General features: G+C 38.1%; 1 protein-coding gene across 5 annotated transcripts in view; it reads left to right on the top strand.

The window, feature by feature from the left end:
• ADK (adenosine kinase) overlaps positions 1–20,367 on the top strand; it is a 292,950-nt gene extending 272,583 nt beyond the window's left edge. For all 5 annotated transcript variants that reach the window (XM_082053036.1, XM_082053033.1, XM_082053035.1 and 2 more), the window contains 2 exons: positions 1,266–1,352; positions 19,215–20,367. In XM_082053036.1, the coding sequence (XP_081909162.1) occupies positions 1,266–1,352; positions 19,215–19,339 (212 nt within the window). In that variant the 3' untranslated portion in view covers positions 19,340–20,367. The remainder of the gene's footprint in view (positions 1–1,265; positions 1,353–19,214) is intronic.
• Positions 20,368–21,213: the final 846 nt, after the last annotated feature.

The raw sequence follows: 21,213 nt of genomic DNA, 5'->3' as shown, positions 1-21,213 counted from the left end.
GACTTGCCTGATTTGAGACTGTGAATTCTTTATATGCCTCCCAAACGAGGTTTCCTTGTTTGCTACTGTGTGCACCAGTGTAAGAGTGATTTTTATGATCTGATCTGTTGCTGGACAATAAAGAAACGACCCATCTCCAGCTTTCAGCTACTAGAGGGTCTTTTTCCCATTTTATTTCTATTTTTACCAAAAATGAAAAGAAAACAGCTCTGATGGTTTTCATTTTCACTGATTGACAGGCTTTTCTTCCCCCTCCCCTTTTTTTAATTCCTGCTGTCTGCCAAAGGACAATCTGTTTGCTCTGAGACAGTTTAATGCATACTGACTACCAGAGGCAGAACTTCCATTGGCTCTGTTACAGAGGTAATTTACACTTTAACAAGGTATTGTGACAAGGTGGTAATTATATTTTTATCACGTCATTATGACATTACCACCTGGAAAGCCATAGCTGATTAATTAGTGACATATATTAAATTTATAACCCTAGAACTCTAAAGCTATCATACCTAAGTGGCGTAATTATGTTGAACTGTGGTGTGGCAGTGAATTGGAGGTGAGGATGCTGAGTATCCACCTATTGCAATAGGTTTAACAAGTGCCAGTAGAGGGCAGGGAGCTGCAGAGAAGGAAATATTAAAAAAAAAAATAGTAAGGACGAGGGTGAAGTCATTGAAGTCTTGAAACCAAATCTAGTCAGATGGTAAGTTGCAAGGCTTATTACATATATGTGTTTTTTAAAAGATGTAATTTGAGAGCACTTTAACACTAGTTCTTGCTTTTTATTTTACAGCTTTATTTTTGTTAATTCACATGCATTTTGTTTTTTACAATGCAATAGTTTCTGTTGAACCTCTGGAGGCTTAGACTGGCCATTCTGGAGACTGCATCACCTTTCTGCAACTAAGAGGAAGCACTGGTTTTGGAAGGATGGATTTTCTTAGTCTCGTCCATATGCCCAAGTGTTTTTATGTTCCTCATGATTTACATTTTTCCTCTTGCCCTCAATATTAGGAGAAAAAGAAAACAAATGAGGCTGGAAGTAATTAGTGAAAATGTCCACAACAAATAACTTGATCAAATGTGTTCCTATATCCCTATGCAGTAAATGCAGACATAATTATGAAACAAATCTATTTTTATCCAGATTGCCATGTTACAGGTCAGAGCTCTGCTTTTTAATTGTTTTGATTTTCAGTGTTTGTTGTGCTTTTCAAAGTCGTATTTCCAGGTGACTCATGTTTTGTTCTCCCCTTCCACTATAGAAAATGAAGTGACTACTTTCCCTGTGTTGGTGAGTGATCAGAGTGAAATTGTGGATACCAATGGAGCTGGAGATGCATTTGTTGGAGGTATTTCTTACTTCTTTCTCTTGTTTGGAGATTATCCTATTATTCTCTCTGTATAAAATCTACCATTTTTCCTTTCAACTGTCCTTCAGAATGAGCTTCATTCTTTTAGAGCTTTTCTCTGCATCCTGAAGTTATATGATTTAATTAAGTTCTGCTTTTCAAATGGAAAGTGTGTGCTATTACTTTAAAAATAATGTGCCATTATGCTGTACTCTGGTTGTTTTCATGAGATTAATTGTATCTGTCAGACTGTTGCATAAACAAGCTGCATCAAGTACTATATAGTGTACAGAAATCCCTCCTGGCTTAAATGTTAACACGTTGTTGTTCTTTAAAACAGGTTGTAGTGAATATTAAACAGTATGTTAATAAGTGAGCATAATGTCTTCTGATCATGTCAATTTTGGTAGAACATCTGCTTCCAATACAATTATTTGGACATCAGAAAAGAACACAAAGGGTTAATTTGTTAAACCTGGAAAATATCTGGCATTGCTTGATATCCATTTGCAAACTTACTATTTTTTTTGGCACAAGCTCTAAGGAAAAAAGAGGATGTTATGTCTATGCCTGTTTTAAAAAATTACTCTATATAAGCCAAAAACCAATCTAATCCAAAAGTTCTGTCATTCATTGTAACCTTCGTACATGTAGTTCTGTGATGCGCTATTGCATCCTGAAGGCTCTAATATCCAGTACATAGTAGCTGTAAGGAGCTCCATTAGTCACTAATTTACTGGAAACATTACCACAGAGACTTTATAAATAGAATTGCAGGGCTCAGTCTTGTAGCTATGAAGGGCATAACAAGCAGTGTGTTACCAAATTAAAGCTTCAGAATTGTGTCTTGCTTCAAGAAAGTATTCAACATAAGGTTAGTCTTAAGCATGTGAGTAATTCCATCCTTGCTCAATACTTCACTTAAAACAATGATACATTTGCAGTATATGCTTAGATCTGGCTGAAAATAGGAATGTTATTACTCATTGCTTTGGTGCTTTTGTGAATCAAAAAGGACAGAAATAGAGGGAAACACAGTAGGTCATATTATCATACACCTTTTAGTGAATGCTTGTCACTTTCTATTGTTTCTAAATCACAAACAAGACTAAATTTGAACCAGTAAGTAACAGTGACTATCTTCAAGTGTTTGTCCTTATCTGCATGTGCTCTGTGTATCAGCTGTGCTAGTAAGCTGCTGGTTTTGTGGTGGAAAAAAAAAGAGAAAATATCTTGCTTATTTTGTTTTCAGATCCTGAAAATATAATAATACTGGGTGTGGCCCAGGTGGGCAATATGGTCGACATCAACCAAGCTTTGCCTCAGCCGGAAGCAGCTTTTTATGTGTCTGCCTTTGTCGTGGTTTAACCCCAGGTGGCAACTAAACCCCACACAGCCGCTCATTCACTCCTCCCTGGTGGGGTGGGGGAGAGAATGGGAAGGGTAAAAGTGAGAAAACTCGTGGGTTGAGATAGAGCATTTTAATATGTAAAGCAAAAGCCGCAAACATGAGCAAAGAAGAACAGGAATTCATTCACTGCTTCCTATTGGGAGATAGGTGGTCAGCCATCTTCAGGAAAGTCATGGTTGCTTGGGAAGTCAAACACCATCACTCCAAGTGTCCTCCCCTTCATCCTCTTCTGCCAGCTTATATACCGAGCATGACATCAAATGGCATGGCGTGGTATATCGCTTTGCTCAGTCGGGGTCAGCTATCGTGGCTGTCTCCTCTCAGCCTCTCGTTGGCAAACCAGTATGAGAAGCTGAAAAGTCCATCACTGCTTAGCAACAACTAAAACATTGATGTGTTATCAGCATTCTTCTCATACTAAATCCAAAACACAGCACTATACCAGTTACTAGGAAGAAAATTAACTCTATCGTAGCCAAAACCGGCACAGCCATGTTTATCTCAGGCTGTGCTTATTCTGCATTCTTCAGATTTTAGGCATTTTGAAATCAGGACTTTCTTCTTCTTTTTTTTTTTTTTTTTTTTTTTTAGTAATAATGCCTTTGTTCTTTCCTAGTTTAGCTGCTGGAAGAGTATTGCAACTGAATAATCAGGCTTTAAGAACTGCCTGATCACTCATAACCCTTCCTCTTTAAATTATATCCTTTTCCGTGGTACTGCCACAGCTGCTGTTTTTCTGTAGAAGGGCTAAAACGTTGACTTTAGTAATTATTCAGAACATCCCAAATGGACAGGCTGATATAAACCACATTAGACTCTATTCCAAGCTGCTGCCTTCCACTAGCAGTATAAGGAGTTCAGGCACATCCTGTCAGGCTGGTCTTGGATCAGTTGTGAGGTTCCTTTCTCCAAGGGGCAAAATGATGTGGAAAATTCTAAACTCCATTGGGAAGAAAGAAAAGAAAATAGGTCTTCCAAGTTTCCCTTTGTCATTCTAAGTCTGTTGAGATAACGTGTCTGGATATGGCAAACTTAAGTGTATTTGGGGTAATCTTAAGAAAAGTCCTTTGTTACTGTTTATGGACATACATTATTTTCCTTAGTTCCCCCACTAATAGCACTGAGGCATCAGATGCTTTTTATATGGAGCACAAGTGCAGTGCAGTCTGGTGGCAGCATGGCATTGGACAGTTCTCCAGTGCCAGGAAAGGAAAGGACCACAGCTGGTTTTCCCCTCTGTAATGGAAGTTGGCTCAGCAGTTGTAAATCTCTGTGAAATCTCATTGTGGTCAGGCACTTACCTGAGTGTCAGTCTGTGAGCTCAGGTTCTTGTTGCGCCATGTTTCTCTCTGCTGACTCACAAAGCAACATGAGCTTTAGAATATCCATAATTCTTCCATTAGGTTCTGATATATCTTAGTTTTCCTCTGTCACTCCATAAATAACAAATTGGTCGTTTATTCTCCTCAGAGAACAGATTTTCTTGCATTTGGTCCAGATGGGAGATTTGGGAGTCATAACAGTCTAGATACACAGCTGATTCTAGTCATATATACTGTGGTCTCCTTCTTCATGGAGTCATTTCATTTTCCTTCCCATATGTAGGAAATAAGATACTGGACTGGATAGGCTTTGATTTGGTCTGTGTTTCATTTGGGGGAAATGTCTGTATTTTATCTATATCACACTTTTCATGTGTTTTCAAAGTACGTATTTGCAACAGGAAAAGTTCTTTATTGTCTCCTTAGCCGAAAGCCCTACCCAGTAATGTTGGTAATACTGTTCAACATACGTTATCTTCTGTGGACTCTAGTATTGAGCCAGATGCAGTGTTATTGTCCTGACAGACTTTTTCATAATGGGAAGGTTATCTTCTCTTCAGTGTTCTTCTAGCTTCTTTCATCTACTGAGTTTCATCAAGTTGTTACTACCTAGGCAACGGTACGTATAATATTTTGATTTTAGTGTCCGTGTAGGAAAATGTTTCAAAATACATCCCTTAACTCAAAAATTCATTCGGCATTATAATATACTCTCCTGCAAATGTAGTTCCTTTATTCAAACAGCAGAGAACAAGAGTCCCATGGCAAAGCTTCCCGTGCTTCTCTGGGACTGGTATATTAACATGACTGAACAGTGGTTTTGTTGGAGCAAAAATCCTGGCTGAGAAGGGAATGTGGGATATAATGAGAGCTAACCCCATCAAGCAGGATTTATTTTATATTAGGAGGTCAGGTTTGTTAAACTTTATCATATTTTGAAAGGTCTTTCACAGAGGCACTCTCTTCCAGAGGTATAACTCACAGATTGTAAGGAAATTCCTTCTCGATAATTTTGCCAACTTGGCAGATCACTCCTCACGTGTTTCTCTGTGTGAAAGTGGAAAATAAGAACTCTGATGGGGGTTTTTTTGTTGTTTTTTTGTTTTGTTTTGTTTTGTTTACTAGAACCTATCTAACTACTGAAGGTTTTGAAACCTTGAAGTCATGAAAAAGTTTTAAGACACAAAATTTCTGGGCACTTGTAACTCTGTGAGTTGATTCATGAGTTCAGCGTTTCTGAACACGAAGCTGCTGGCCTCCAAGGAAAACTAGCTCACTCCAACAGCTAGCAACAAGAAATAAACTGCATTCTTCAGCTGAAATGTGTTTTTATTAAGTTGGCATCAGGAGTATCTCTTACTGCAGGCATCAGGTCATCTGCCACTCAGGCTGGTGCAATGCATGAGTGAGAAACTGGGTTTTAACACTGCTGCAGGTATCTTTATGCTAAAAATACTTCTCTAAACAATATTAACAGAGTTCTGCCTTTATTGCTTTCCAGCAACAGTGCTGCCTTTTAGAAGTTTAAGCAATAAGGATTTACGTTGTAGCATCTCAGCACCTTTTGTGGATTTCTGGGGTACCACAGATTTTGGGTTATAAATCCCTGAAACACCCATAAATTAAAGTTGCAATTCCACCTCCGGGTTCTGATGACATTGACAAATCACTTGAGCTTTGCTGACATGACTTATGTCACAAGAGCCCTCTTAGCGGAATTACAGCTTTCATTTGTAGAGTTCGGCAACATTCTATTACTCGTTAAATTAACATTTATTTATTACTAGTCAGCCCCAGTTTGAACCTTTGCAATAATGATAATCAAAGCATATTTAAAGGCAATAAACAGTTTGAAATACAGACAATTTCACCTTCTTGTGCTTTTCTTCCTCCTGCTCTTTTTTCTTCCTCCTGCTCTTTTTAGCTAGAGTAGTTCTGCTGTCTGTTTGGACTCTGCTTTGTCATTGCCATCGTAACTAATGAAAATAATAAGCATCTTTTCTGATAATTACTGCCATTGTTCCCTGCAAAATCTCTCCCCTAGAATCTGTCTACACAGTGGAACTAGGTAGAGAGTTCATAATGAATGAATAAGAGAAGGTGTGAAATCAATGTTTGTTCAGGATCTGTCAATATAAATATATTGACTTAGTAATCTGCTATGACTTAGTCATATACTGCATGAAAAGTACTAGAGTATGAAAAGTAACCACAAATCATTTTAAAGTAGCGTGATGAAGCAGTGACAGAATGATCACAGCAAGTGTATATTACTTAACACCATGCCATAAAGATGTTATACCTTTATCAAGGAAAATAAATCCCAAGATAGAAGGAGCTCTTCATTAAGCATTGTACGGTGCCAGATACGAGCTCATAGCAATTTGCCTCTGTCAGTGTCAAAGTTGAGGTCAGTGGCTCAAACCACCTGTCAATTAAAATCCCATTGCCAGCTTTCGTGTACCAAGGAATCTCATAAAGCTGCTGCCTGCAGTTTGAAAGCTACATTTGGAAACTTTTTTGTGCACATGCTTACAGAATAAGCAGTTCTCTCTCTCTCTTTCTTTCTCTCATGAAACCCAGCATGAATCTTATGAGATGGCCAGCTACTGTCTCAGCTATCAGAGAACTATTCTGATACAAGATAGGGACAGCAACAAAAGAGCAATTGTCATCTTTTATATGTGTCCTTGTGTGAGCGTGCCTCATGGCATCCTTATCCAAACTGGCTCAATAAGGCCATTCACTCATCTTTAATATAGAGGTTAATTCTAAACATCATTTTACATCTTAATCTAAATGACTCTACAAATTAGATGAAGACCTTTGACTCCTAAGAGTTTGCCTGAAGGTCATCACATTGTTCAAATTTTAGCCTCTTCTCAGGAGGTAAATGCAAATGATTTTCTGTAGAGTGACATCCAGCTTTGATTTCAGAATTAAGTAGTATTTGGTATACTTCTACATTATCAAAATGTTAAAATATTATCCTTTAATGTGAAACTTTATTTGAATATATTATACATTTACATATGTGTATGTTTATAAAAACACAGCACAAGAAATGTAAATATAGGTTTACAAGGAACCCATAGGGCACAGAATAATTGCTCATCATTACTCCTCCACTATTACAAGTTTGACTCAGAATCTGTTTTTTAAAAAAGGTCTGGTTCTGTTTTCCAAACACACTGCTATAAATTTGGAATACCTTGATGGAAGCCGGTGGATTTAAACAAATATACTATTGATAAAAATGGAAAAAGAATTTAATCCAGTACCATAATTTTTATGCTGTTGATCTGCAGATCAACATGTCATTTATAGAAGGAATTCAAGAATCTTTAAAATAAAAAATCGTCAAGGTGTGATTTAACATGACCTGAGTTGGCCCTACTTTAAGCCAGGGGCTGGAGCAAGGGATCTCCAGAGATACCTTTCAACTTTAATTGTGCTGTGGTCCTATGAGTTCTAACCCTATAGGAAGTAGGTTCCCATGTGCCATTTCCTGCTCTTCTGAACATCCAGCTTCGCTCATCTTCAGAGGGCAGTGTTGGTAGCTAAAGAGTAGAAACTGACTGAACTGAAAAAATGAAGCTTAAACAATGGGAATTCCATCTTCTCACAATAAATCTGATACAGGGTGAGGACCGACCATATTCATGACTTTGTTTAGTAAGTGCCTTATCTATTTCATGTGAAGGAATTGCATGGGTGGAGGTATGTGCACATGTGAGAAATAAAATAAGTGCTCATGGATAGTTCCTATATGGCTATACCAGGAGTGCTAAACATGCCCAAAAGGTCTGATAATGCCTTCAGCAGAGACAGGTGATTTGCCAGAATACTAAATTATGAGTAAGCTTGTGACTATAATTAAAAAAAAAAAAAAAAAAAAGTTCCTAAATGGATTTGTAAGCCTTTTTAAAATCGTCAAATAATCTGTTTTCACTAAAAACATTGCAGAGGAATTAAATATTCCTCTTATTTGTTGTATTTTCATCTCTGTATGAATCTGTGCTGTAAGAGCTGCCCTCCCTCCAGTGCTCACCACCTCCAAAACATTCCAGATTTGTTGGAATAAAAGTTCAAGGAACTAGGAACAGTTCTTTACTGAACAGCAGGATTGTGGTACCAGAAGCTACTTAATCCACTTACAGTTGTCTTTAATTCATATCAGGTTTTTATACTTGTTTAAGATACCTTGGGAAGTTGCCATCATTTTTTAGTCACATTTGATTGAGAGAAAGACACTGAATAAAATGTCCCTGCTGTGAAGTACTGCCTTCTGATAATGCTGGAGCTCTGAGATGCAATTTTGTTCACCAGCTGGGAGTGAGGGGAATTTTTTTTTGTGATGCTGACTAACGATGTATGTGCATGTAACTTATTACGGCTGATTTTTGCTAAAAAATTTATCTTCACGAGTGAAGAGACAAGGAGATAATACTTGGAATTGTTCTGTCTTTGCTTTGAAGTAAAGATAAATGTTGTAACAGAAATCAGCACTCTCTTAGTCTTCATTTATAGAACATGGGTGGCTAATTGCCTCTGAGCAATCCTGTTGTTACTGAGATCATGGCTGATGAGATATGAAGCTTTGAAATGAAAATACCTTCTTAATGTCATCAGCGTTTTGACTGACAGCCCGTTTTGCCCATCTTTAATACTCCTGTTTTATAAACAGCATACATGAGTATATTAGCTGAGCTGCAGACAGGGCATCAATCTTTGCTTGCTAGGGGATAACTTGTCAACATGTCCATGACTTACCGCCCATGTGCTCCGATGGCATTCTTAACTCTCAGATAAACATTGCATCTAAACCTAGGCTATTAGATGGCCACGTTATCTGTGTAACTGACCACCTAGAAACTAGAAAATTACCAGATTATATGTTCCTAGTTGATTTTCCTCAGTCTCAGCTAGAGGCACATCATTATTCTGATCAATAGTGTTGCCACTCGTTAGTGATTTCAACATTAGTACTGGCACAATTTAGAAATCTGTCACAGTTTGAATTGCAGCTACTTAAACAAAAACATAAAAATAGATGTCACTCAGGAAAAACATGGAATATTAGTGTTTTCTTTTTAATTCCCTGCTTCACTTTTTACCAATTTCCATTCAGAATTATTTCTTTGGAACTAATGCACTCTTCTGTGCTGGCATGATGCTTAAAACTGGTAGCAAGTGTTGTCCAAGTATCATTTAAATCTGATCCAATCTGGTTTAATTGTTTTGTTTTAATTGTTACCCTTCTCTTGATTTCTAACTGTTTATCTTAATTGTATTACATTTGTATTTTTAATCAAAATATAGTAACTTAAATATGGTAATTCACATTTTCACCTATACAATTTAAAGGCAATCTAGAAAAATACATAGTAGAATTAATGTACAATAAAAAAATTACTGTACTTGCTATCATTTTTTAAATGACATGTAGAAGAGAGAGATCCATTTAAAAGGATCAGTGTATGAAATTCAAAACTCTCCGAATTTTCTAATTAGGCTGAAGCAGGACCCGATCCTTCTGGCTGCTGTGTCTCTCTTACTGTCAGCGACACCATCAGTGTTAAGGAAGCCTCAGTACACAGCAAGAGGATTAATATTTTGCAAAATTGAGTTTTAAAAGGCCTAATTTACCTCACCATAAATTCACTGACGTTCTGGACAGGTTTTGTGAGAAATAAACATTAAATAGGTTGCGTACATTTTAAAAAACAAACCTACTGTGTTAAAAATAGATTTTCAAAACCAATTTTAAAGTTCCAATTTTTACTGTAATAGCTATAGGACAATTACAAATTGACTTAACGCCTCAAAGCAAATCATCACCATTTAAAATACTTTGTCATGCCTACTATCCCTATCCTCATAACATTTCATTTCATGTTAATGTGTCATGTGTTAGAAAATCATGTAATGATGAAGAAAATGTTCATGTGGAAGGTTAGAAATTACTTTAATGAGTTATTATTACCTTGCTTGCAGACTATGGGTAATATTTTTGTGTTATTTTAATGTATTCTGAGTAGAGACAGAAGCACTAGTCATATTGGATCATAAAGAACATTCCCCTGGGGATCAGGGCAGGATATAGTCCCCTAAGGAACGATGTGTCAGATTAAGCTGATGCTATATTCACAGGAGATACAACAACACACAATGAAATAGAAAAACACATTGAAATATGTTATCTATTTCACATCTAATATGACTTGGTGTGGTGCTACGGGGATTGACACACTGACCATAAAGGTATTTCTAGGCTGTGGGATTTGCTCGCAAGATCCTCATTCACAACTGGCTCTATTTGATAATAGGATGGTAACATCTCCCATCATTTGTTTGCTTTCTGCTCACTGAAATGGGCTCATATGTGAAGTGGGAAGATGGCTAGGTTGCGATAAAAAAAGAAATAAAAGAAAAAACATGGTCACAGTTTTAAGCAGTGGTAGTAGTAGAGCTTGTAGGTTTGTTTCACACTGATCTCCGACTCTGCTTAGTGGGACATTACTGTTACTGGTGATCAGTAAATGGTTAGTGTCAATCCAGGACCATACCAGATATTTAAAGAGGCAAAAGGTATTAAATGCCACTGTAATCAAGTAGAAGCATTATGAATATAATGCTAGGGTAGGCTATTTCAGCCCACAGAAGCCAAGGGGTTCATAGGCTGTCTAGCTACCGTATTCCCACTGCGCTAGGTGTTGCTTTTTTGTCTTTACACACTGGTGGCTCGATTGTGGTGAAGCATACCTGCAAATAAAACCTTACTGAGAGATGGTTGCTCTGCAAGCACAACTTCAGATCTCCTAGTTTTTGTGCATGTGAATCTCAACTATGAAGTTACGTTTATGTAGCCCTTTTTGTACTTGAATATATGTTAAAAACGGAATAGAAGATAGTATATAGCATTCTATTTTGTTAGGCTTAGAACTTCATTATTTCTACATTAGATTAGTGAAATTCTGTTCTTCTTATCCCCAGCAGTAGGTGTAGTAATCTGCATCACTTAATGTCAATATAACAGATCTGTTTTGAGGCTCAGAAAAATTCCTCAGGTACTAATAAAAGAAAGCTTATTTCTTTCTGCTGTCTCAAAAATAGCTAAGGAGAATCATAGCTTTCGAAGAACACTTCTAGGAAACTTCCTAGGAAATGATTTTAGGAAAAACAAGGAGAAATATCAGCCTGGAAAGTAGTTTTATCAGATAGAGAAGATGCTTCCAGTAAAAATATCTGTATTTGGTTTGGCATATAGCGCCTTGAATATCCCTTGTAAGCTTGGAGGGTTGGTTTGTTGTGGTTTCTGTTTTGTTTTGGTTTTTTTTAATCAAATGTTTTCCCTGATCCTGGCTGTTGGAAATGAGCCCAAAGCCACCAGATTTTGATCCAAAAGGCAATTTCCCAAAGTTCATCACGTGGACTTAAAAACTAAAAATAGGATGAAACCATCAGGAGTTATAGCTTTTTTTTATCAGTTTCCTCCATCATAGCTTTCTTGGAGCATATTGTAGACTGAAATTATTATTTTCTTGGACAACAAGGTGCGCTGGTGAGTTTAATAGAGGTGATATAGAGTCCACTGAGGATTATTAATGTGCAGGGTGTCACAGTATAAAACACTTGAGCCTCTCTCGTCCAGATTTGAGCTGTTCCTCCTCAACCGGTGGCCAGTAGTCAATCAAGGCACAGGCCTGCGATGGGAAAACTCCGTCAATCTCAGTAGACTTCAAATCAGGATCTAAATTTTCTCCACCCATTACACAGCCTTTAGGACCAAACCACTACAGAGATACAACCACCGTTCCTACTTGCACAGAGGTGACAAAGAAACAATTTTCCTTAGAGAGAGTCTCTGATGGGCCCAAGCATCTATACAGACCTTGGGAAGAATGGCAGCTTATTCAGTAGGTCTAAACACTGATAATCATATATACAATGCAATAATATTATGCAGCCTTGAGTAACTGATTGCTAATGGAATAGCAGGGAATATAGTGGAGTTTTATTTTAGCTTTTTTGCAGGAATCTTACATTAACATTTTCCACATATAATTGTTTAAAGCATTAGGGTCTGAACTCTTTTTTGCTTTGTGTATTCAACACCTCCTCTCTATTCCAGGAAAAGACTGCCAAACTGAAAACATTCCTTCATTTATTCATAGTTGTCTAGTAAATGCAAAGTTGTATTATTTGCATGTGTCCATAAATGACTGTACAGCCTCAGACTAAGGAAAACGTATAGCCATCTGAGTGATCCTGACAGAAATTCAACGCATTCAAAATGTGTCTGTACTTATAAAGAAAGAGGGTTGGGGACAGCAAGACCAACACTAACTGCTTTTCTTGAAATCGTGCTTGGTTGATTATTCATCTTGGTGATTAGAAAGTAAGAATTTTGTGTAAGGGAGTTGTACATAGACAGTAAAAAGCATTTAGCATGTGACCATTTTATAAATCAAGTAAATATAGACTTCTGAAACATTTTATTCGTGATCTCATGGTTTTGTCATTCTCTGGAAGTAAAAATATTGACATTTACCAGTCTATTTGTTCCATCTTTCTGATCTCCTGCAGTTTATTTTTATAACAGCCTTATCGATGAGCCTCTTACTCAGCTCTCTAGGTTTAACTGAGTTGAGTCGATTTGTTACCACAGCTTCAAGTAGCTGTTACAGAACAAGCGAGACATCCTAATAAAGCTGTAAACGTGTTTACTCAAACATAGTATTGATTTTACTTGGAAAGGGAGAAGCTAGTGCTTAGCATGGTGTCAGGGAGGATGAATTTAACTGCAGTTTTTCATTGTCATCTGTCATGGTTGTGAAACACTAAGTGAAGCCACAAGAGGATAATTAGAATTGCCAGAAATTTAGCCCCTAAAATCAGTTAACCACTTGGGATTTTTGTAGTTTAATTAGTTTTTATTAAAACTTTCCTCCAGTGATATAGTCAGGAAGGGTTTTCTAAGGTTCTTTTCAGTAAAAGTGAGATTTCAAGGTTGCCACTTGTTAGATGTACATCTTAAATGACCATTTTTCTGAAAGGGTTGGTAACCTTTTTTCTCTCACTTGTAATTAGCCTGGCACTACTGTTCAGTAGAAGCACAGAGCCATTTCATTTTAAGAGAGGGAAAGACACTTGTTTGTACACATATACATTTGTAGTTAATAACAGATACATGCATGTGTGGAATGATTCTTGCACTATATTTTGAGAAAGTGCTGAGGTGCATGAAGGTTGAAAATATAGTGTATTTGAAGATGCTTGCATGTGATTTGTCTTATATATTGCAAGTCTAATGTGTCAGTCCACAGTGCCAAAATACATGAAAACAGAAGCCAAATCCCACCCTTAATCAAAAACGTTTCCATTTAGAATAGCCAACATTCGGTTTGATAGCAATGGGCAGGGCCTCTGGCTTACCACAGTTCTTGGCTGAAATATCCACCATCTGCCACAAAATTAAAAAAGGAGAAACCTCAGCATGTTGACGTACGGCCGTTCAGTGACTATATTGCAAAATCATCTGATGCCAACATCTTTTACAAAACCTCGGTTGGCTGGCTGGCTCTTGGCACCAGCATTGCTAACCACCTGATTACAGCTGACCAGACTCATGCTACCGCATTAGCCCACTCCAACAGCACTAAAAGACATCCAAAAAAGCCTCAGTCATATCAGCTACAAGGCTTTAAATTGCTAGGGTGATGTTTCTTGAAAACTGCGTCTTCCCACACTGCTGGCCTGGAAAGCTTGTGGAGCACATGAAAATAGGTGAGCGTTTGAGCAATTGTGAAAAAAGCTGTATACAAATGAGAGTGTGAGAAGATGCTTGCAACTGTCCCCCATGGTGGTATAACACCGTTTTTAAAAAGGCAGTTCACAAATTAAGCTGTAGAAACTTTAAATACAAAAGAGAAGAGGCAGCTCAGCTATTCATGGTCTTTTCTGTGGCTCAGGTAATTTTGCTGGTGAATGGCCTGGCTAGCATGGACTATATTAGGTGTTCCAGGGTTCGGCTGGAAGAGGAGGATTGTCTGAGAACATCACATAGCAAAAAGGGTTTGAGGGGCTCTGACTCAGGGTCAGCTTGTAATTGTTTATAATTACTGCATTTGATAATTGCTTGTTTTCTGCTTTTCTCCCATGCATTTAAAAAAAATACGTTAATTTTGCCTTGGACATTTTATAAAGGTTGGAAGTGTGAGAGAAACTGCAGAAAGACAAGTAGTGGGAGAGCTGGGTGTCGGAGGCTATAAATGGATTTCCAGCCAGCATTAGTAATTAACAGTCATTAAAATTAATTGTCAAGTGTACAATTTGTAAAGAAACATTTGGCTTCAATATGAGCTGTTTTTAAGTGTTGTTAAACCACTACTGAAGCAGACCAGAACTGTTTTAAAATCTCCACTATTGGGCTCCCACATTCCTGTCCAAATGCACTAGCACTAGGTGTTCATTTAGAATTACCACTGATTATCTGGAAACAAAACTTTTAAATAAATCATTCATTTCTGTGAAGTTGCCTCTGAAATGTCTATTTTGCTGGCCACAAGAAAATGAACCTGGTTCTCCTTTAATGATTTTTAAGTGCTACTCAGCTCTTACAAGTACCAAAGTAAAGACAACACCTTTTGTGTCAGTCAGTGGACTGTCTTGCTGTGTCTTTTCAGACTTGTATTGACATCCCCAAAGAGATTTGAGCAGATTTCAGTGAGGGCCTTGGTTTGGGTGTGGGTTTTGAGGCTCAAGCACCACTTACAGCACTTGGCTTACAGAAATTTTCATTTGGTGGTGAGCACAAAAAGGAAGAAAGCAACTTGACTTTTCTGTCCCTCATTCTGTTTGCAGACCTAACAATTATAAACATTGTCTTCAAGCTTATGTAGTAAGGAAGCTGGAGAGAATAAAGAGTAACTCTCAATTATTTCAGGCACAAATTTTTCAGCAAAGTGATTTCAGAGATGCTTTTCTCAGTTGAGCAGAAAAGAAATAATTATGGGCCAAAAATAGCTATTGGTGTGTTACAATCACTTATAATCTATCATCTGGGAATGCAAATACATTTTGTACCACTTTAAGGTTTAAAGCAGCTTTTGAAGCAAAGTTATCTTTGCTTTCAGTTGGACACAATTCCAGATAAGTTCCTATCATCACTAGGTACGAGGTGGTTACTTGATTGTCCATGCCTGTGAGTGACAAAAGACATCCCAGTCTACTCTGAAAGCTCACCGAGATGGCTAATTACAGCAAGGTGGCTATTAGTCATCCTGCAACTTCTATTTCTCTTACTCCGTAAACGAGAAACACTTTGGATGTCAGGGCAGGAAGCAGACAAGTGGGAAAGCCTTGAGTTTGGTCCTTGCCTCGTTGTTGTAGTATGAAGGGAGTTGTACATGATGCCTGTAATGCCATCCACAGCTTCAGCACGGTAGAAATGCTGGTGCAGAATAAGTGAATTAGAAGATGGTAGACAATATTGCCTGAAGTTGTGTTGGTAAAATATTTGAAGTTGTCTTTCGTAGCCAAAATATGCTACTGCTTTCTGTGCTCCGTTCTAATGATAGCCAGGAACTAGTTCAGGCCATTGCAGAAGTTAAAATAGTTGCTGAGCTACTTCAGTATGTGCTGGAATGATCTAGTTCTGTGATCCCAGGCCCGTGATACAGGATCAGAGTTCAATCCTGTTCTTTCAGTCTGTGAAACTGTAGGAGGAGTGTGAAGTCTGAAGCCATGTTCACTTATCTTCTTGCATTTTCAGTCATGGCACCTTAAAGAGATTACAGTCTTCAACTGCTCATCATCTTCCCTCCACTGCCCTGCTCGCTGGCAGAGCTGTTTGAGTACTCACTAACCCATTTCAGTTTAAATCGGCTGGGTTAGCAAAGATTTACCATTCAACAGCTTACTGTTTAAACTAATCTGGCTCATTTTGACAGAGTATCAGGTTATACAAGCAGCAAAGAAGGATGGTGAAAAACAGATGGAGCAGTAAGTTCTTCAGCTGGTGGGGTTTGCATCACAGTACCTTATACACTGGAGGAGGTCATCTCTGAATTATATTCTGACCATGCTGATTTTTACTGCATTAACTAAAAAGAACATTCTGCAGCTAAGGCAGCCAACCTGATAGAGCTCTTTGTTTCTCTGCTCAAACAACAGTGCTTTCTGGTGTTCCCTTGGGGTCTGCTTTGCCAACTGTCTAGTATTAGTATGTGATGTAGTTCTGTGTTTGTGATATGTGTGTTTGTGTTGTCATTTGAAGGGTTATTGTGTCAGGTACTGCTATTTTTATTTCATCTGTGAAATACATACATTTCTATTTCATCTATGAAACACATAGCACATCTATGAAACACATACTCAACAGACAAGAGAATGGTTTGAGGGCAAACTCCCCACTGCAGTTTCTACATATCTCATATATGACAGCTGTACTTCATGTCATTTCTCCACCACACCGAAATCACAGAGATGTCTCATTTCTATCCCCAATTAGAACACAATGTTTTTATTTCTGATTCTGCTTTCACTTAGGTCAGAATAAATAAGAAGTAGCTTCACTGAAGACAAAAAATACATACTAGCTTGAAACTACAGTGAGCCTGGGAGGTGATGACAGTCTCAGTCTAGTTGGTATTGAAAAATAATTCATGTTTTATGGTCCTTCGCTCCCTGGATTTTCTTGTCTTCATAAGTGTTTGATGCCTGGATCATAAACATAGAGGACAGTTGTTCTTTCTTGTATAAACCCCTCTCTGAATTCATGCTCTGCACAAAACCTAGCCTTGTGTTTGCCTTTGGAGGCCTGCCCAGTGCATCTTTGATACTTACTGAGTCAGAAATGGACTGTCTTAACAGCCTCATTTTACATACGGTTACAACTCGCTCTCAAGTTTTAACCACCCAGAAGCACACTGGCAAGCTCCAGCCTCCCAGGCAGTTTAAATTTCATGATTGACATTCTCCACATATCCAAGAAAGTTTCTCCTAAGAACGCATGTTAATTTAATGGAGAGCAGACCATTTTCATCTTGTTATTCAGAAATGGTCTGATTTCTGCCAGGCATGCTGTTTGAATTTCTCAACTGTTTCCCAACTATTACAGCTGGACCATCCTGCCACAGTTGTGTTGTCTGTCATCCCCTGACTGCCATCAGTGAGAGCGCTCACAGCACAATTTCTTCCTGCTTCAGATTCTCGTCTTTTTGTATACTGGAAACTCCTGTTTTCACCACTTGTGCATATGGACTTAACTTTGTTGGTGAAGCAATCATTTTTTTTCCCAGCTAGTGTGAGTCAATATCTGTGAAATTCTAGCTAATATGTGGTTCTCTAGAAAAGAATTGATGGCAGAAACATAGGAGTTTTCTCCTAGTTGTCAACTAAAATGGCGACTTTCTGTGGCCGCCTTGTTCCAATGAAAAGTATTTGATTCATAGATTTAGTAGTTTCAAACTCTTCTCTTATTCAGGACAGTTTAGAGAAAACTATACGTCAGCCAGGCTCCTTTTCACTATCAGTCATGACTGAGAAGCCAAGAATCTTTGTAATTCATGAAAACAGGGTCTTCTGCTCACCCGTATTATCTTTTGTTAACCTAACATTATTCATGTTTTACATATTTTTTAATCTTCAAGGAGCAGGTATTATTGCATAGGATAAAATATTTTTATCATCTTCTAAAAATACACTCAAATGTGCCACAAAAGAAAATATTTGGAAAAGGAGCACAGGTTAAATGAGATAAATATAATGTAGAATCTTTGTTCCAATAGTAACCAAGCTGAACAGAGAAAGTGTATTTGAAAGCAAACTAGCAAAACATCAACTTTGAATCAAAATTTGTAATATGTCAGAAATTGGTACCTATGAGCTACATAGTACTTATGAGAGATGTGGATTCAAGGCTAGATTTATACTGTCAAGGCCTGAGGCCTGTCGGAGTATGACACAGGAACTTCAAATGGTGGATAAAAGCTTTTAAAAGAACATGTTTCAGCTTGCTAGAATTCTGATTTTCCTGGGCAACTCGCACTTTCCTCCTGTGATTGGATGAGGAAGAGAGATACATCTGATATATATTAAAAACAGGATAAAAGTGAATAAAATAGAATGACGGAGTGGAGTTTTAAATTGTAAGATAGTAAGTTTACTTTTCACATCTTGAAAACCTCTTCCAAATATAAAATACATATTTCACCTCTGCCATAAGTTCTGTCATGCTTTCAATCTCAATAGATTCAGCCAAGACAAAATGTTTTAGAAATGAAGGACTCAATCCGTAAAATTTCTGGTGCCACTTGTACCTTACTTTTCCAGGTACTATGAATGATCTCCTTATTAGGAGTCTCTGGTTATATTCATTTAAAGAGGTGCTCTGTTTTTTAAAACACTCATCTCCCCATGATTTCTGGTTTTCTAAGCTTTGCATCCTGGGGCTTTGTTAGCTAAAGCAGTTCACCAAGTGCCCCAACTGTGAGAGGTGTGTGGCTCTCCCTGCGGTTTGCAGGTATCTGAACGTGCTAAGAGGTGCCCGCTGTTCCTCAAGTCTTAGGTTAAATTTCCCATAATCAAGGGCAACAGATATCATCTAACTTTCCTCATCAGGTAAAAATTTCTCACCTCCTTTTCACTCTGAACGCCTCTAACTGTGAATATAGATAACATTTATTTGTTATTTGCCTTTCCCATTTTTTGAGAAAGGTTTGCAGAGTGACAGTTGTGTGGGGCTGCAGCCAGTATGAACAGAAGGAGCTCTCTTCAGCAGGGAAAACTGCTGCTTTGTTTTTCAAATGGTATTTGAGGAATCAGGTGTTCTCTCTGGAAAAGAGGAAGAACTCTGGTAAAATCATTTTGACGGCACTAATAAAGATCAGTCTTGTTAATCTTTAATTGAAGCTGCCAACTGGAGACTTCAGGTAGAAATAACAGCAGCAGCACTCCAGGTCACACAGCAGGTCACTCAAGCACAATACTAAATTTAACCTGGCTAGGCTACCCGTGTGCACACAGGCCAGTATTTCAGTGCTTTGCCCCGTGACAAACTGATACACTCAAAAAACTAATCTAACCATTTTCTTCCTTTTCTTTTTCTCCCACTTTCTTCCATAGGCTTTCTCTCACAACTCGTCTATGACCGGCCAGTGACCGAGTGCATCCGAGCTGGACATTACGCAGCCAGCGTAATCATCAAGCGTTCGGGTTGCACCTTCCCAGAGAAGCCTGACTTCCACTGATACTGGTGAATTGGAGGGATCAAGAGTAACTCCCATGTTGCCATGGGATTCCTGCCTACATTTTTCCTCCTTCCTTTTCCTTGCCTTTCCAATTACCTGCATCAACGCTTCTGTACTTCTGTTCATTGTATTCTAAGCAAAATATAAATTTCTATGGTGTTTTCCTTTTCATACCACTATAATGTCTCAGCAATCTTAACTTTTGGAAACAGTGCTAAGTGAAGCTTATTCTCTCATCCATCAGGAAAAATTGTTCTATTTACACAGTTTATAAGGAAGTCCCATCTAAATTACACTGCTGATTAACACCATTAAAGTGTTTCTGTTGAATTATCTAGTTTGTATCCAGCAGTGGCCAAAATCCTACTCATGTGAAATCAACAGGCCTGACTTTGTTTGTTATTTAACGTGATAAACCAGGAATTGTTTTTTATATATAGTGGAGTCATACTAGTATAATGAGTGGTGTAAATGCCCCAAGAATTTCTTTACCTATTTGAGTGTACAAGGTCTGGCCATCAGATCCAGCCCTGTTTCCATCAAAGTGAACAGCTATCTTGTCAGTAACTTCAGGACCTGACCCAAAGCTGATGTCATGCATTCAGTTGTCTTGCACTGATGCCAGTACCTTTGGGTCTGGCCACTCTGTGTGCACTCACAGTCACAGGCACAGGTGAGGTAGCAGACAGGTACTTTCAGTGATTTCAGGGCAGATGCGTGAGTTGATGATGAACATAAACATACAGATAGATCCTATCTCCTTCATGTGAGCTTTCTAAAGGCTGTATTTAATTAAGGTACACATAGTGAAAATGAGGTACAGAAATATTTATGCAGGCTATATTGACAGGATATGCCAAACGGAATCTCTGAAACGCACATTTTTAAACTTTTAATTTACTTTGGATACTTAAGCAATATGATGGATTTTGTTTGTATTTACAGTATTCAAAGAGGTGATCTGACACTGCACTCATTACTTTGCTATGTAATTTGATACTGATAAATAAAAAAATGTCATACAGTTACTCCTGGTTCGTATTGGGGTGTGTGTCCGGCTTTCCTCCACGTATCAAACTGAATGGGAACAGGAAATGGGTGCTTACCCCACAGCACCTGCAAGATCTCAGCATTTTATATGTGACTTTCAGTGTCCAGGTGGGTGTTCAAGGGTGATCTCAGCAGTAAGGAAGGGAAAGAACGTCAGCGTAGTTCTTGTACCTCAGGAGAGATGAAAAATTAATGGCTAGGGTTCATAAAAGAATGTTAAGTCAGTGCAGGCTTCACATTTTACTGCATAGCATGGAACAAGGGACATACAGAGACTGAATGTTGTTATTACAGTTTGTGTATTGCAAGGAGCATGAAGAGAAATTAACGCTATGATCTTGATTCCCTTTTTTGGCCCAGTATCCAATCTGACACATTGGACAACAGGTTCTGTTGTCTTAGAGATCACCTGATGGGATCTCTGCAAGTACATCAAGGAACTTCAAACCAGCTACTTCTGAAAATACTCATGTGGCCATGGAACTGCATCGTTGGAAACACAGGTCACTGTGTACAGTCTGTTCTTCAAGGACTTGGGCTCACAGTTTCTGTCTGAAAAAGGCTGCATGGACAGTCCTTATCTATCTGTGGACCTAGTCTTGAACAGCTTTGTGCAAATAGGACTTGCCTGGTTTCTCCATAGTGCTACTCTCGAAAGAGCTTTGGACTTTACATTTCTCATGTTCTAGCACAGGAGAGAGGAAGAGGAATGAATGTAGTGGAGTGAAAATGAAAGTGCAAACAAAACTGAAAGAAGCTACAGTGCACATGGTCTTCAGGCTTTACAGGCTTTATAATCAGAAGAATGTTATTTTTTTACATTG

Source organism: Streptopelia decaocto (genome assembly GCF_964273445.1).
Source record: "Streptopelia decaocto genome assembly, chromosome: 5".
Lineage (NCBI taxonomy): Eukaryota > Metazoa > Chordata > Aves > Columbiformes > Columbidae > Streptopelia > Streptopelia decaocto.
The sequence above is the reverse complement of the archived record's forward strand: the minus strand, read 5'-3'. Positions and strand labels throughout refer to the sequence as shown.